At 47.6% G+C, this 16286-nt stretch overlaps 1 protein-coding gene across 1 annotated transcript in view; it reads left to right on the forward strand.

Annotated features, from left to right (window-relative positions):
* Nucleotides 1-16286, forward strand: part of LOC147024889 (hepatic and glial cell adhesion molecule-like) — a 61757-nt gene that overhangs the window by 729 nt on the left and 44742 nt on the right. The window contains exon 1 of the mRNA XM_085887053.1: nt 1-1674. This exon is cut by the window's left edge and continues 729 nt beyond it. Within this exon, the coding sequence (XP_085743179.1) occupies nt 1566-1674 (109 nt within the window). The 5' untranslated portion in view covers nt 1-1565. The remainder of the gene's footprint in view (nt 1675-16286) is intronic.

Raw genomic sequence — 16286 nt, forward strand, 5'->3', positions numbered from 1 at the left:
TGTGCTTATAAGTGTGGAGGGGTGGGTAAATTATGAGAAATCAAATTGACAATCAGTGATATGACGGTAGGTGAGTTCAGATGGACAGGGGAGAAAAAAAAGATGAAAGCATGCATGGAAGAGAGTAAGTGGAGGGGTGGGAATGGAAATGTGGAAGCTATTCGTTTAAATGGTGAAAGATTGGTGATGAAAATTCAACATTTTTTGAGAATTTATGTGGAAGGCTCCTTTGGATTCCTATGTGATGCATAATTGTTCATCGTCACCCGCCCCTCTGACAAAGTCGGAGATGGGGGACATTAAAATGAGCTCGTACCGACCGACCGACTGAGCAATCATCTGTCCATGTACCTTTATGAACACGATATTTCGAAAACCGTTAAACATTTCAATTTTATATTGCAGATATCTATTCCTCATAACATGATCTCATCCTCATTGGATCACGGTTGTGATTGGCTGAATTATGTTACCATGGCAACTATCTTGATAACTTGGCTTGTGTATTTCAAAAGCTTTCATGATTTAGCTTTCATGTTACACACGTATTCCTCATACCACCAAAATGATGGGGACCTAGAGTACCAGCTCCTTGTTTTACCATTTACTGTCATACTCCCTGCACTGCAAGCAACAGTTATTGTGTTCGGATGTCGAAGCACGTTGTCATGTATGTCTATGTTGTTTGCAGTACTCCACCACCTCAGGTCATACTGCATCCTTAACGATCATCTTTTCTGTTCTTAACCCTCTCCATAATATCTGCATTGGGGCTGCTATGTTTCCTTTCCTCCTGTTTATTTATCCCCGCGTTTTCATGTCGCCACACAGCCCCATTGTCAATGCCTTCTGGCTCTACCCTCTTCCACATTGCTCTTCCATGAACCTCGACTTTGTAGACAAAATAACGACATGTACAGGGCATAGCAAGACATGTGAACCATCCTGTTTAGTCATTATAGATAAAAATAATAATATTGTCTGGCATTAAGTGTGGAAATACAAACGTTGCATCTTACCTGATCCGCATCAACTCCACGTCCTGAGTCTCAGGTTTCTGAGTCTGTTCGAGGAGACTTAAAGTGGGTACTTGAGTCAAACATCCCTACTGTAGTTTAACAATACCCATCATAATGATACGTATTTTATGAAACCTGATACAAGGCCAGGCATCCGCCATAAGCCATAGTGTGAATACATCTTGTAGATACAAGAAGGTAGTAAGAGTTTGAGATCTTTTGTTAGGCACGATAAACAGAAGGACACCATTGAAAGAGTCACTGGTTAACCACAGATATATGTGCCAGTTCACGCTTTGTGAATCTTGGTCGCCTGGGGATACATGCAACCTGTTCCAACCACACACAAATCCCTATTTAGAAGTCCAGCCACGTCCTGCCAAACTAACGTATCCACATCCAAATGCTGTGCTGAAGATCAAGGAACTTTGTGGAGTACTGAAGAGTTTTGTTGAAATTGCAGTACTTGGTAGATAACCCGGCTTGTTTGTCTGCACAAATACTTTTGTTTGTCTTTCTGAGCCTGTTCACTCCATTTGGTGGGAAATGAGTGACCAGTACAGGGTGTTGGCATGGCCAGGATGGACCATCGCTTCAGCCACACCTGCGATTTTGTTCCTTCTGCTTCAACTGTGCTTGGCAGCTGGATTTGCAGGTATGTCAACAACGATGAAAGACAAGTATGAACACTAATGGTTTTTGTGGATAACAGATGGAGGAACAGCAGGTGAGTGAATAAAAACGAGTTGGAGCAGTTGATCGATTTACAATACAGACAATGATAAATCGACATTGGCGTCTGAATGTCTGGCAGTCGATTGTCAATTCATTTTAATATCAACATTGCCAAGAATGATTAATATGACGTACTAGTGGGGTGTGCTAACACATTGTGTAAGTATACGAACCATGTTTCCCCATTCTCGGATCCTCACCTGCATATGATTTTTCATTTATTTATTTTCATTTCTATTTTCTTCATTTATTTATATTTTCATTTATGGATGGTTCTGTGGTTTTTCCTGGTGTATCGGCTCCGACACATGCTGCAAGATACATGCTGTGTGTGTGTGTGTGTGTGTGTGTGTGTGTGTGTGTGTGTGTGTGTGTGTGTGTGTGTGTGTGTGTGTGTGTGTGTGTGTGTGTGTGTGTGTGTGTGTGTGTGTGTGTGTGTGTGTGTGTGTGTGTGTGTGTGTGTGTGTGTATATATATATATATATATATATATATATATATATATATATATATATATATATATATATATATATATATATATATATATATATATATATATATATATATATATATATATATATATATATATATATACATATACATACAGGGTGTCCCCAAAAAATGTACTCACTCTTTAAATGATAATAAATGCATTGTTTATTGACTTAGAAACAAGATTAATGGATAAATGTATCTCTATATCTATAAAATTGAGGGTGTGTGTGTGTGTGTGTGTGTGTGTGTGTGTGTGTGTGTGTGTGTGTGTGTGTGTGTGTGTGTGTGTGTGTGTGTGTGTGTGTGTGTGTGTTTATGGTTGTTGCATTTCCACAAACTCCAACCGATTCCATTCAAATTCGGTACAATTATGGCTTTTGGTCCAACATAGGTCATGGGCTATAACATTTTTTTCCATAGCACTTCCGATATTCGAAAAAAATCGATAAATCGATATCCCTAATGGGATTTTCCATTCAAATCCACTCAAGTTTAAGGCCTACTGTGGATGCAAATTTCCACTTTGCCCCGGGCGCCGTTTACTTGCGCTACGCCAAGCTGTTAGGGTTAGGGTTAGTGTTAGGGTAGCTAACCCTAACCCTAACCGTAACAACTAACAGCTAACCCTAACAGCTATTCAGGAAATTTGCAAGAAAGCCCGGGCAATGCCGGGCTTTATTGCTATCCCGAGCAATGCCGGGCTTTACTGCTAGTAAATGGATAAATGCATGTTTACAAATGTTTAAACTGACGACCTTCACGTTCCAAACAGCCGATAACGCGGACCAATGGATTCAACAGCATTACGAATCATTTCATTTGGAACTGCAAGACATTGTCTTTCAATTTCCTCTTTCAGCTCATCAACTGTTGCTGGTTTTGAGCCATAAACCTTATCTTCGAGATATCCCCATAAAAAGAAGTCCATTGGAGTGAGGTCTGGGGAACACGCAGGGAATTAAACACTACCTCTTCACCCAATCCATATGTTCGGAAAAGTTGCTTCGAGATAGGCCTTACATCACGGTGGTAGTGGGGAGGTGCTCCATCTTGCTGAAAGTAAATCTCTTAGTCACCAAATATCTCTTCGACACGTGGACCGACGGATTCCTGCAACACGTTTAAGTTAACATCCCCAGTGACAGTTTGGTCAAAAAAGAATGGCCCTAGGATGCCCAATGCTGATATCCCACACCAGAAAGTAACCGCTGGTAAGTTTAAATGGTGTTTCATAGTAACATGCGGATTTTCAGTAGCCCAGTGCGTGCAATTGTGTCGATTAATTGAGCCATTTCACTTGAAGCTGGCCTCATCGCTCAACAATTTTGGATGGAAATGCTGCATCTTCTTCACATTTGCCCAGGTACCACTTACAAAATTCAGCTCTCCAGTCAGGATCGTCTTCATTTAGAGTGTGGATTAATTTTGGAATGTAACTTTTCCAATTAATTCGCTTCAAAATGTGATGGGCGCTTGATTTTGGGATTCCTGTCTCACGAGCCATTTGTCGTACAGATTTCCGTGGGGATCGGTGGAGGGTTTCCAGCAATTGATTTTCCTTTGCGGGGGTGGTTGATGACCGTGGTCTTCCTAAACGCTCCTTATGGACGTCATGCACAGTTTCATCTGTTTCAAAGTTATCTCAGATGCGAGCAATGGTGCATCGCATTGGTGGATCTTTCTGAAAATGTCTTCTAAATTGTCTTTGCACTTCCATGATGTTTTCGTGCTTCCAGTAACACTTTATGATAAATTTTCTTTCTTCAAAACCTAGTCTTACTTCTGCCATTATTAGGGTCAATTTGATCTGAAAAGAAACGAAAAATTCAATGAGTTATGAGGAGCCCAAATGCGAGTTCATTTTTTTGGGACACCCTGTGTGTGTGTGTGTATGTATATGTATATATATATATATATATATATATATATATATATATATATATATATATATATATATATATATTGTTACGGTTATGGAAATTCGCAGAGCACCATATAGGTCCTTAGATCAGTTATGCCGATAAGTTTGTGTTCAGATAGATTTCCTCACCGTTGTCTAACGGGATTTATTCGTGTAACGGGGCTGTGAATCTTCAGTGAGCCGTTTTTCTTTCGCTGTCGTTATTTTGGACCAACCACTTCACAACAACCACGATCAACTCCACCACCTTCTCGTCAGCCGCCAACATCCCCACAGATAATGAACAGACACCTTCACAACAACCACCTTAACCATCACCGCCCAATCACACCACCCTCACGACCACCACAAACGCCAGCATCAACCATCTCCACCACATCCCCTCACCACCTTCTCCACACCCGCATTTCAATGACCACACCACTACTTCCACAACCACACCACAAACCTCTCCACATCAAATAACGTCTCTGCCATGGATGCTCGTCGGGAGAGGAAACAAAGGCAACGGTAGGAAAACCCTTTGCCCCCGGGGAGTGCGGGCAGAGCCACAGCGCCGAGGAGAGAAGTTCCGATAGCGCTGGGATTTCCCCTCCCCCCTTTTCTTGCTTTCCCGCGCGCTGGGACGGGGGAGGGGTGAATCGGGCCAGGGGTCAAAGTTGAGGTAAAGGAGGGGCCTCATTTTGGGCGGAAAATGCCCCCGCGCGCTTCGAGGGGAGGGCAACGCGCCGTGGGTATAAAGTGCAGGCTGAGGAGAGGGTCGGAGAGAGTCGGTGGAGTGTCTGTCGGAGTTCGGAGCGCCTGGAGCCTGCAGTTGGTGGAAAAGCTGAGGAGAGCAGAGGAGACTCGAACGTGGAGCACGGCCAAGCCTGCTGTGCCGCGCGGAGCTGCGTGTTCGTGTTTGGGACGTGGAGAGAGCCGGAGAGTGCTCGCCAACCAGCACCGAATGGTCGGAGGTGAAGGTAACCTGCGCGGCGTCTTGGAGCTCTTTCGGTCCTCAAAGCTCCATCACATAAAGACCCCGAGAGGTCCAGTCTACCCCCTTGTCTTTGAGGGGGGTTTTCCTTTCTTTTCTTTGTATGAAAGTTGTGGCGCCAAGTCCGTCAAGTAGAATTGTATAAGTAACTGTACATAATAGAGAAACGGTCGTAGTTCCTTCGAATTGTTTTTGTTGGCTGTATAATTGCATATGTGCCTTCTTGTATACTTGCCTGCATGAATACCTGACTGCATATGTGTGTGAATAAATGTGCTTGTTTGAATGGTGATCTGTTCGTTGCATCATTTTCCCTCCATTGAACTGCTGTATTGCATTTCGGAATAATAGCGGGCTTTTAAATAGCCGATAATAGAATCGGGTCCAGCGAGGCCTCACGATAATACCCCGCTCTGTTATCCCAAAACGGAGCGAGCTGCTGAAGCGGCTCGTGTCCAAGCAGGCCTCGCTGAGGTACAATCTCTCGGTAATCTACCTGTGCGAATAATTAGGTAAATCGATTATTTGGCGATCGGACCCTGTAGCGCACGGGTAGAGTGCGGACAAGGTTGTGGTGTGCTTGGAGCACACCCGTGACTGGTTTTCGGCATTGTTCCGGAAAGTCGCGACTGAATTGTCCGTTCGGTGGTCGAAGCGACCGCTACTTGTTAGACACTGTCGTTCGCACACCGGTGGGCAAGAATTCCTAACAATATATATTGTTACGGCTGTGGAAATTCGCAATACACCATTAAGGGTCCTTGGATCAGTTATGACAATAAGTATGTGTGTAGTTAGATTTCCCCACCGTTGTTTAGAGGGAATTTCCGTGTTCACAGGGTTGTGATCCTTTGAGATAGCCGTTTTTCTTTTCTCGATCATTATTTTGGACTAATCATCCCCCAACAACCAAATCGCCACGACCAACAACGCAGCCCAACAACCAAATCGCCACCACCACCTTCACCTCTTTCCACAACTCCATCCCGCAAACATCGCTTCACCGCCATTCTCAAACGACGCCCGCCAACAACCAAACTCCCACCACCTCCGCCTTTCTACCACACGTCGTGCCATGGGCTGTGAATGCATTCCTTTCGCCTCAAAAAGCCGATCAGGAATGCTTCACGCCCCCTTTTCATCCGCCCAATGGCTGAGCATCGGATGGTGTGGCCCCACCTCCGAACCCGCTGTGATCCAGAAATTTACATAGACGCCCCTCCCCCAGGCTATATAAGCGCGAGCACAACGCAGCTCGTGGGGCAGTACGTCGGCAGAAAAGTCAAGAACCAAGTGGGAGCAGTGGAGTGGCAGCAGCAGTGTCGGTGGGCCAGTCGAGTCGGGGGACGGAGCTCGAAGCAGACGGGGAGCGCCGGAGAGCGCTCGCCGACCACGCCAGGGGCACGAAGCCAGGCGCAGCTACGCTGACATCGCGGCTTGCCCGCCATTGCGCCACGAGGGCGCGGGTAGGACCCTTTGGTCTCGTTGACCTGGCCGCTCATCCAGGTTCCATGCGCATTAGGCCCACGGGCCCAGTCTGACTCCCCTGTTTATGAGGGGGTCTTTTCTTGTGTTTTCTTTGAATGCGTGTGTTGGCGCCGTGTCTTGCAAAGTAGAAACTGTTTTAGTGCATGTAAATAAACATTGCTTTATTCGGTTGTAACTCTTGCTTGTAAATTGCATTCTTACTCTATGGCTGTGAATACGTGCTTGCCTTGTCTGAGTGCGTAATAAATGTGCTTGTCGAACTGTTCCACGTTTCGTTGCGTCCTTTCCTTTGTTTGAAAGTTCCATCTTGCATCACGGAAGGAATTGGTAGAAGGGTGTAAGCACCCGGTAAATAATCACGTCCGTCGGGGCCGGTGATAACACTGCTCGGTTATCACTGAAGCACGGAACGGACCGCTTAAGCGGTTTGTGTCCTAGGCCGGTCAGCAGCGAGGTACGATCGCCCGGTTAACTACCCACGCAGGTACTTAGGTAGGCCGAGTTTGGTGAACAACTCTATCCTGCGTGGGTGGCCGATTGGCACGATTGTGGTGTGGTCGAAAGACCCACCCGTGACTAGCTCCTGGCGGTAGTTCCTGGTAGTGGCGATGGTCACGACTGAATTGTCCGTTCCGGTGGGCGACGCGGTCGCGATTTGAGTTACGTGGCCGATCGCACGCCGGGCGGACCGAAATTCGTAACAATATTATCATATACTGCACATACATATATCATATACATACACACTCCTACCATTCTCTTCTCGTCGAGGAAAGATGCATAAGGCAACCATTAAAGTCCATTGGCACACAAAATTACCATGCTTTCCCATTGTCTCAGGTCACTCACCAGAATTTTTTTCATTTTTTTTTCCCATTTTTTCCCCATTTATTTATATTGTCAATTATGGATGTTGTCTGACGATTCTGTGAATTTTTCCGGTGTGTTGGCTTCGATATCTATTTCCATGCAAAATTTCAGCTTTCTACGTCACCCGGAAGGCACCGATCTTTAATATCAGTCAGTCAGTCAGTCGGTAGCTAGAAAGATCCAGAATGCAATCAGTCCAGAACTGTAGGAGTCGCGTGACAAACAAACACACAAACACCGGTCCGTGAATTATAGTAAGGATTTAAGGAAGGATCCAGAGAAGAATTGGGGAACTATAGACCTATTAGTTTGACCAGTTGTGGGGAAGATGTTTACCTTTAATTAGTTTCAAATTCTTCCATATTAGTTAATTAATTAAAGATTCAGTAAGCATGGATTTCCTAAAGGTAAGTCTTGCTTAAGAAATTTATTGCAGTTCTATGAAACAGTTTCTGATTGGGTGGATGAGGGAATGGTAGCTCGTGGACAAAGTATATCTAGACTTTCAGAAGGTATTTGATAAGGTACCACATAGGAGGTTGTTAGCCAAGGTGAGGGCTTGTGGAGTGGCTGGTCATGTTCCTAACTGGATTGGAATTAGTGATATCGGAAGTAAAGAGTGGTTGTGAGTGGTAGGATGCCTAGCTGGGAGGATGTAAGTAGTGGGGTACCTATCCTAATCACCTCAAGGATCAGGACTTGGACCATTATCTAACATCTACTAAAAATGGATATGGTGTGTGTGTGTGTGTGTGTGTGTGTGTGTGTGTGTGTGTGTGTGTGTGTGTGTGTGTGTGTGTGTGTGTGTGTGTGTGTGTGTGTGTGTGTGTGTGGGGCATGTTTTTTTATGGAATTCCACTGGAGCATCCTGATGTGTGTGATACACCCAAATTATTGTCACAATGTCCTGATTTGATTTGGCTAATTAACTACAAAGAATCCAGAAGACTTCTGATGTTTTAAACACACGCCATATTAAGGTGTATAGGGCAGCTTAATAGGTCCTTCCATGGAATGGCATTCTTATTTCAAAATAAATAACAAAGAAAATTATAACATTGTAAAAAGCAGAAATTAATTCATACTGAAAATATTTACAAAAACAGGACCACCTGTTCTGAAGCTCACCTGGATCAACAGGAGCAACAGTCACTCAAAACCCCCTGCAGACCCCTTTAGACCTGAAATTTTTTTAATGCCTTGAACAAACTTTGGTCCACCAAGGGTGATGAAGGTTGTGATCAAGTTTCATTGAAATTCTGTATGTCATTCCGAGATGAAAGCAAATACCTATTTGGAGGGTCAAACACCCCCCCCCCCCCGACCCCCTCAATGAGCACAGATTTTGATGCGGTCGCTACATTTTGGTACATTACGGATGATGACTGTTGTCAAGTTTTATCAAAATATTCTGTGTAGTTTTAGAGAAGAGAGTAAATACCTATTTTTTTTTGGGGGGGGGGGGTGGGGTCAGAAAAAACCCCATGGACCCCATTAATGAGCGCAGATTTTGATGCAGTCAATTAGCCTTCGTTCGGCATCAGATATAAAGCTTGTGGCCAAATTTCATCATAATTGTGTGTTTGGTTCAAGCGATAATGACTGAAGTGTTTACAGACTCACTGACTGACTGACACCTATGGACACTCAATTCTTAAGTTCGCATAAGCTCACATAAGCTCAATCGCATAAGCTCACCTGACGACAGTCCATATGAGCTAACAATATTAGTAGTTGTATCATTTGGCAATAATAATGAATCCCTGCCCTGGCCTGCCCTGGCCCAAGCTCATCTTGGCTTGGTGAAAGGACAAACTATTGCTCAAGCACCATCACAGGCAGGTATGTGAGAAAGCTGTAAAGCCCAATTAAAATTTGGTCCAATGGACCAACGAGCCCACTCGTATAAAGAAAGTGTTTGTTTGTTCGTTTATGTATTGTGGCCCCTGCAGGAACCAGTGCAACCAAACTTTGCATTTCCTCTTCCTTCATCCAGTGGAATGTCGATGGTGATGTTCGGATACAAAAATTGAAAAATAAAAATATATATTAAAATCAGATAAATTGATCTTCAGGCTTCGATCGGATCAGGTGCTTATGCACTGCCTGCGTTTTTGTGAAGATGTATTGTGAAGGTTGTATGTTGAGGTTGTCGTGATTTGCTGTATTTAAAAATAAAATTAATTAAAAGTAGTCAAAGAAGGGAGAGCGGTCCAAGCACATTTTGCAATGTCCAAGATTGGTAATCCATACGAAACCACAAGGCAGGAAATATTTAAATACATATTTCATTGAATTCTCCCTGGGCAATGCTGGGTGTTTCAGCTCGTTATTCATCATTTACATCAACGATTTAGATCGTGGGCTGAAGAGTCGGCTTTCCAATTTTGCAGATGACAAAAAGCTTGGAGGTGAGGAAGACAGCAGAGAGGAGGGTAGTGATCAGATTCAGGAAAGTCTCAATACTTTAATAGTTTGGCAAAAGAATGGCAGATGCAATTGAACATAAAGAAATGTAAGGTGCTGGGATGGGTAAAAATAATGAAAATGGGGATTACATAATGCAAGGGGCTGTCTTGCAGCATGTCTCAGCAGAAGGATCTGGGGTGGGATGGTGAGTTGGCAGGCAGCATGGTATGAGGCAGTCATAGGTAAAACGAATGGGGTTTTGGGCTGTATTCATCAGGGGATTAAATATAAATCAAAAAAATCTGATGGTGTTAACACCGTGGAGGAATTGAATGAAGCCTCATCTGGTATGTTGCATACAGTTTTGGTCACCACATCCGAGGAAGGACAAAGCTGTGATAGAGATATAGGGACAGACAAACAGACAGACAAAAAACAAGCTCGAATGAGCTAAGATCCTCGTCCTCTTAATGATTACGTCATAAAAATTGATATGACGTCATAGTGATGTATCGTATGTGCGGTAATTCATCTCTGCTAATGCCCTGTTCAATTCCCACAAACAGAATTCAAAAAGCTTGCCTCGTTTCGGAGATAATTTTTAGGCGATTTCCATTAGCGGAGATATTTTGACGTCATAACTTTTTTTTCTCGGAGGTATTTTCAAAATCGGAGATGGTTACTCTCTGCGCAGGATATTTTTACATATATGCCAAGTTTCAGGAAGTTTCGATGAAAACTGTAGGCTGTGAAACAAACTAGTTTCGGAGATAATGGTATGGACGATTTCCATTAGCGGCGATATTATGACGTTAAGTTTTTTTTCTAGGAAGAATTTCCAAAATCGGAGATGGTTACTGCCTGCGTGTGGGCTTTGCATATGCATGGCAAGTTTCACGAAGATCCGATGAAAACTCTGGGTTGTGAAACAAAAAATAGGAATGACGTCATAAAAATTGATATGACTTCATAGTGATGTATCATTTGTGCGGTAATTCATCTCTGCATATACATGCCAAGTTTCACGAAGATCCGATGAAAACTCCTGGTTGTAAAACAAAAAATGTCAAAAAATAGGAATGACGTCATAAAAATTGATATGACGTTATAGTGATGTATCATATGTGTGGTAATTCATTATTCTGTTCGATTCCCGCAAACAGAATTCAAAAAGCTTGCCTCATTTCGGAGATAATTTTTTAGGCGATTTCCATTAGCGGAGATATTTTGACGTCATAACTTTTTTTCTTGGAGGAATTTTCAAAATCAGAGATGGTTACTGTTTGTGCAGGGTATTTTTACATATATGTGCCAAGTTATCTCAGCGCGGGGGGAAACAGGAGGGGGTTGCTGATGCTCGGGGAAAGGAGGATTTCACAAAAATCTTGGGTCCCGCGACGAGCGTCTCCACCACGACCTCAGTCGCGCCGCCGGCCTTTCCCTCCGCAGTTCCTCGAATCCGACGCGAGCACCCCCTCAACCGCCTTCGCCGCCGCCGCTTCTCCACAGCTCCGTCCTCTTCACTCCGACTCCGCGAACTCCCAACTGCGAACTGCCACTTCAACTCAACTCTTCCTCCGCTTCCAACTCAACTGTTCCTCCTGCGAACTGAACTCCTTCGACTGACGAACGCGGCCCCTTATATCCCCCGTGGCCTCGCTCCTTCATCTTTGACCCTCTGCCTCCGACCTTTCACCTCTCTTGCTGGCTCCCCATTGGCCCGAGGAAAAGTGGGCGTGAATGCTTTTTGATCCATGAATTTGCATATAGCGACCGCCCTCCAACGCCCTGGAGGCGGGGCCAAATCGCCCCTCGCTCACCGATTGGACGGAACAAAAGTGGGCGTGAGTCGTTTTTGATCCGTTTTTCTCGGAAAGTCCGTGATGCTTTTGAACACGCTGCTCGGTGCGCGTCCTACACGAGTCCAGCATCGGTGCCCACGAGTGGCGCGAGATGACGGTGATGCGATGGTGGCGAGTTGTGACGGTAAAGGTCGTGGCGGTTGTGGTGAAGCGGCGTCGTGGTTGGTGGTTGTTGTTGTGATGGCTGTTGAGACGTGGTTGGTGGTGGTAATAATGGCGGTTGGTCCAAAATAAAGATAGTAAAAGAAAAACGGCTATCCTGAAGAGTCGCAGCCCTCATGAATGACATTTATCCCCTCTAGACAACGGGTTTGGGCCGAACTACACATATACTTACCGAGATATCTCACCTAAGGGACCTGAATGGTGGTTTGCGAATTTGGTCAACCACAACACTACCCCCTCCCCTTTTTACAGACTCGTCCCGAGTCGTCAAATTTTCGTGTGCCATCATGTGTAGTTTTCCCCTAGTACATTTTACCTACGGATCCCTGAGTGCGACATTCATGGTATTCGTGTCCCCAAAATAAATAACCTAAGGGCTGAGTAACTACCTAAACAAACTCACTCACACGGACGACTTAAATAAAATTGCCGGCGCTAAGACAAACATGCCGGGAGCGCACTCATATTTACAGTACATCTTAACCTTAACTTACAAATTTTACACTAAACCATGGCCCAGGATCAATGAACTCTGCAAAAGAAAAGCAGTTAGCAGGGAGCCAGGCTGCTCGCATGCAGTCTCTGGCTCAAAACAATGCAGGTGACAGGGAACGTGGCTGGCTGCTCACACGCAGTCCAAGGCCTTCCCTTTTGAACTGAACGCAGTGAACCACAACGGTGCATGGGCTGCACAAACGTAGTCTCCGTGCCAGCTCAAGTGGCACACGCAATGAACACAACGAATGGATAGATGAATGGTTTGAACTGAACGCAGTGAACCACAACGGTGCATGGGCTGCACAAACGCAGTCTCCATGCCAGCTCAAGTGGCACACGCAATGAACACAACAAATGGATGGGTGAATGGATGGACGCAAACACGGTGCACGGGCCGCCACTGCAGGCCCGTGTTGTAGCTGCCAACAGGGCAGTTCTTGCAGCTTGCAAACTGTTGCCTTGATCCTGGCGCACATGGCAATGAACAGGGGGGGCAAAGCAGAAATTGAACGGGGCTGGTGAACGTGGGCAGTGGGCATGGCAAAGGCAAACACAGCCCGCAGAAGAAGGCCGCTGCAGGCAAACACAGCCGGCAGATGAACTGGCCGGCACAGGCCTTGAAGTACCACAGCTGCAGATGATCCGGCCGGCACAGGCCTTGCAGCAACACAACAGCTGCCGATGAAGTGGGCCGGCCTCTGCCTTGCAGCAACACAGCAAGCAGATGAAGCTGGCCAGCCTTTGCCGTTCAGTGGAGGTTGGTGGAGGGAGTGCGGTGGTGCTGGCCACTCGGAAGGCGGGCTCGGACCTACCCTACGGTCTCCCTCCCAACCTATCGCCTTTGCCTGTCACTGTACATACCCACTCCCTTAATTTGTCAAACCCCAATTTAGCCCCAACTTAATTTTTTTTTTCTATGTTTACTTCCCCTCTATAAATCGTCCCCTAACCCCCTGTACTGTCCTTGTTCGGCTAACCTATCCTGTCACCTAGCCTACTGCCAACCCCTACGTTCCCTTCCCGGAGGGGAATAAGGGAGAGCTAACGTCCTGTGTCGAGGCCCAACGAAGCCTCAGAATGGCCTCCCCAGAGTTCGGCGATCTATAACCAAAGTGGGTCCAGCGGCCCACAACGACAGCGAGGGGATGGATGGTGCGGAGGGGTACATCTCCTAATCTACCCTAACCATTTAACTGTTAAACTACCCCGGGGCTTTCAACAAGCGCCTCTCGCTTAAACTATTGGTTCTAACAACCCAGATTCCCGTCGCCTGTGTTGGTGTCCTCACAATTTCGGGCCTCGCCCCCCAATTTTCTCTCCGTGCCCTCACACGGTCTCATGGCTGGGACACGTGGCTCCCTTTGGCAGGCACAACCCTCTGCCGAATCTCCCGCTATGGCACCCCCGGGCACTACACTGCCTCCGAGCCTACCAGCTCCCTAACACCGGGGAGTGCCCCCCATGGCACCTCCCCTGAAACGCACACGTGGCAGGCTGGCTTCCCAGGCCCCTTTCCGAGGGTCACCCTTGCCCACAACACTGCCCACGCGGCTAATGGCGCCCCGGGCCCCCGCACCAAGCAGGCGCACCCGTGCCCACTACGCTATCCCGGCCCCCCATGGGCCCTTGGCCTACCACGGCCGACTAGCCTGGTGCCCGGGGTACCCACTCAGCGATACTCACTTTTCGCAGCCACGCTCCCAGCCCATCAACAGGGCTCCTGCACCCCTCCAAACGGGTTTCGAGCCTACACACCCACCAACAACAAAACGACCTCCATTTTTCAATTTAACTAACCCAGCTAACTTACTTCATACTGACCCCGGGGTCCCTTGGGCGGGAGTCACTCCTCCCCCCAATCACTCATCGCACCATGCATTCCCCATTCACTCCACTCACACAGACCCGCTGGCCTCACTCATTCACCAAGCACATGCTCCCACTTCACTCACCAACTCTCTTCAACACACACACCACTGAACTCTGCCATCCTCCTAACTACATCCCCTAACGAACTCGTGCTCCCACGTCGTCCCTTAAACTATAACACGTTCCATTTAACACTACGTAGCTAAGCTACGTCCCCGCTACACATCCACAAGTCTGTCACTGTCTCCCAAATCTATTCCCATTTTCCCATCCTAAATCTGGCTACAATCCCTCTAACTAATCCATTCCAAGGGCCCCATGAGGACTTACCCCTGCCCCATGGAGCCGGTCTAGCTATGCTAACCCTTCCCCCTAACTAGTTTCCATCCTGTGCCCAGGTAAGGGGGTCTTCCACCCCTTGCCCAGGAATCCTGTGCACCCGAAAGTGAGGCTTGTTTTTTTTTTTTCATGCGCAGCACCAGCGCGGCAACTCAGAGCTCGCGCACTTTGCACCTGCCCGTGACGTCATGCAGCTGCACGTGTTCCTCGTCCCTCCTTGGACGGTACCATCCGGCAGGGATACCCCTCCTGCCGGATTCCAACCCCACGTGCAGCCATGGCGTCACCGTGCGCATTAAAAAAAAACAAGCCCCACGTCTCGAGGGGTTCCCCACGCGAACACATGTGCTTTGCCCGTTGGAGCTTAACACACACGATCGCGTGGAGAACCCGTCCGGTCCAAATCCATAATCCTGCCTAAACTTTGTCCGTCCGCGGGATCGGCAAATCCACCACGTGCGTTTCCGGACCGGGACTTCACTCTCGCAAGCGAGCACGTGGTGGCCTCGTGCGTTGCACAGCACGGACCTCGTGCTCACTGCTGGGTGAACCCGGCACGGTCCCCGAAACAACTACAGCCGCTACTCGGCTTTCTTTCTTTACATGTCGCCGTCGTCGCCATTCGACCCACGCACACCTGCGTGTTACGACGCTCACACTCCATTCCATCACATTCACACCGGGAGACGCGGCTGCGTGCTCCCGCATGCCAACCGACATCTCCCTTACATACCGCTCTCTCACACACACGGTCTCCCTTGCACTCGGCCGTTCACTCACGCATGCTACCTCCCTCGCACACGTGGCTCCACGCACTCGCGGCCTTCCACTCACTCGTGCCTCCCTCACACACGCGGGGGCACTCACCCGCGGTGCCTCATCCACACACCGTGCCTCACTCACACACGCGGGGGCACCCAACCGCGGTGTTTCATCCATACTCCGTGCCTCTTCCACACACGGTGCCTCATCCACACACGGCGTGCTGGGAAGCACGTACTCCGGCACCATCGCCACCACACCACTCACACACGGGGTCGCTTCCACACACGGGGACGCACTCACACCTTGCACCACACACACAGGGACAACCACACTGGGGATTCGTGTCCCCACAAGGGTCTCCGGGGCCTCTATACCCCCCAAGCTCTCCGTGCACCTGTCCACAGCACTCCTCCCCTCGACCTCGCAAAGCACGACCGAACTCACCTGGTCGTGACTCACCTCAAGGGGGCAGACTCCCTCCCCTCGTTCCTGGAGGAGGCTATCCCGCTGCTCGCACCAGGCCTCCACCCAGTCCACCAGCTCACCCCCATTATCCACCACTACCTCTGTGTGTGTGTGTGCGTCACTTACCCCGTCTTCATCGTGTAGTCTTCCCTCTATCGTTCCCATCTCCCGTGTCTCTGCCAACTCTTCACCCTTTACCTCCCTTGTCTCAACTATTATTTCCGTTGTCGTCACCTCGTGTCTCGTCTCACACGTTTTGGTCTCCCCATTTAATTTTTCCCTTTCGGTCACCGTCGATTCTTCTGTCACGACCCTCGCCCAACACGCCCCCGAATTATTTTTTACCCGCCTCCACCGCGGGCCTGTCAGCCGCTGCACCCCCTTCCAGCTCGTTCGCTCCTCCACGTGGA

The sequence above is a fragment of the Eptatretus burgeri genome, chromosome 6 (genome assembly GCF_056783735.1).
Source record: "Eptatretus burgeri isolate ZD-2024b chromosome 6, Ebu_testis_v1, whole genome shotgun sequence".
In the NCBI taxonomy this organism is placed as follows: domain Eukaryota; kingdom Metazoa; phylum Chordata; class Myxini; order Myxiniformes; family Myxinidae; genus Eptatretus; species Eptatretus burgeri.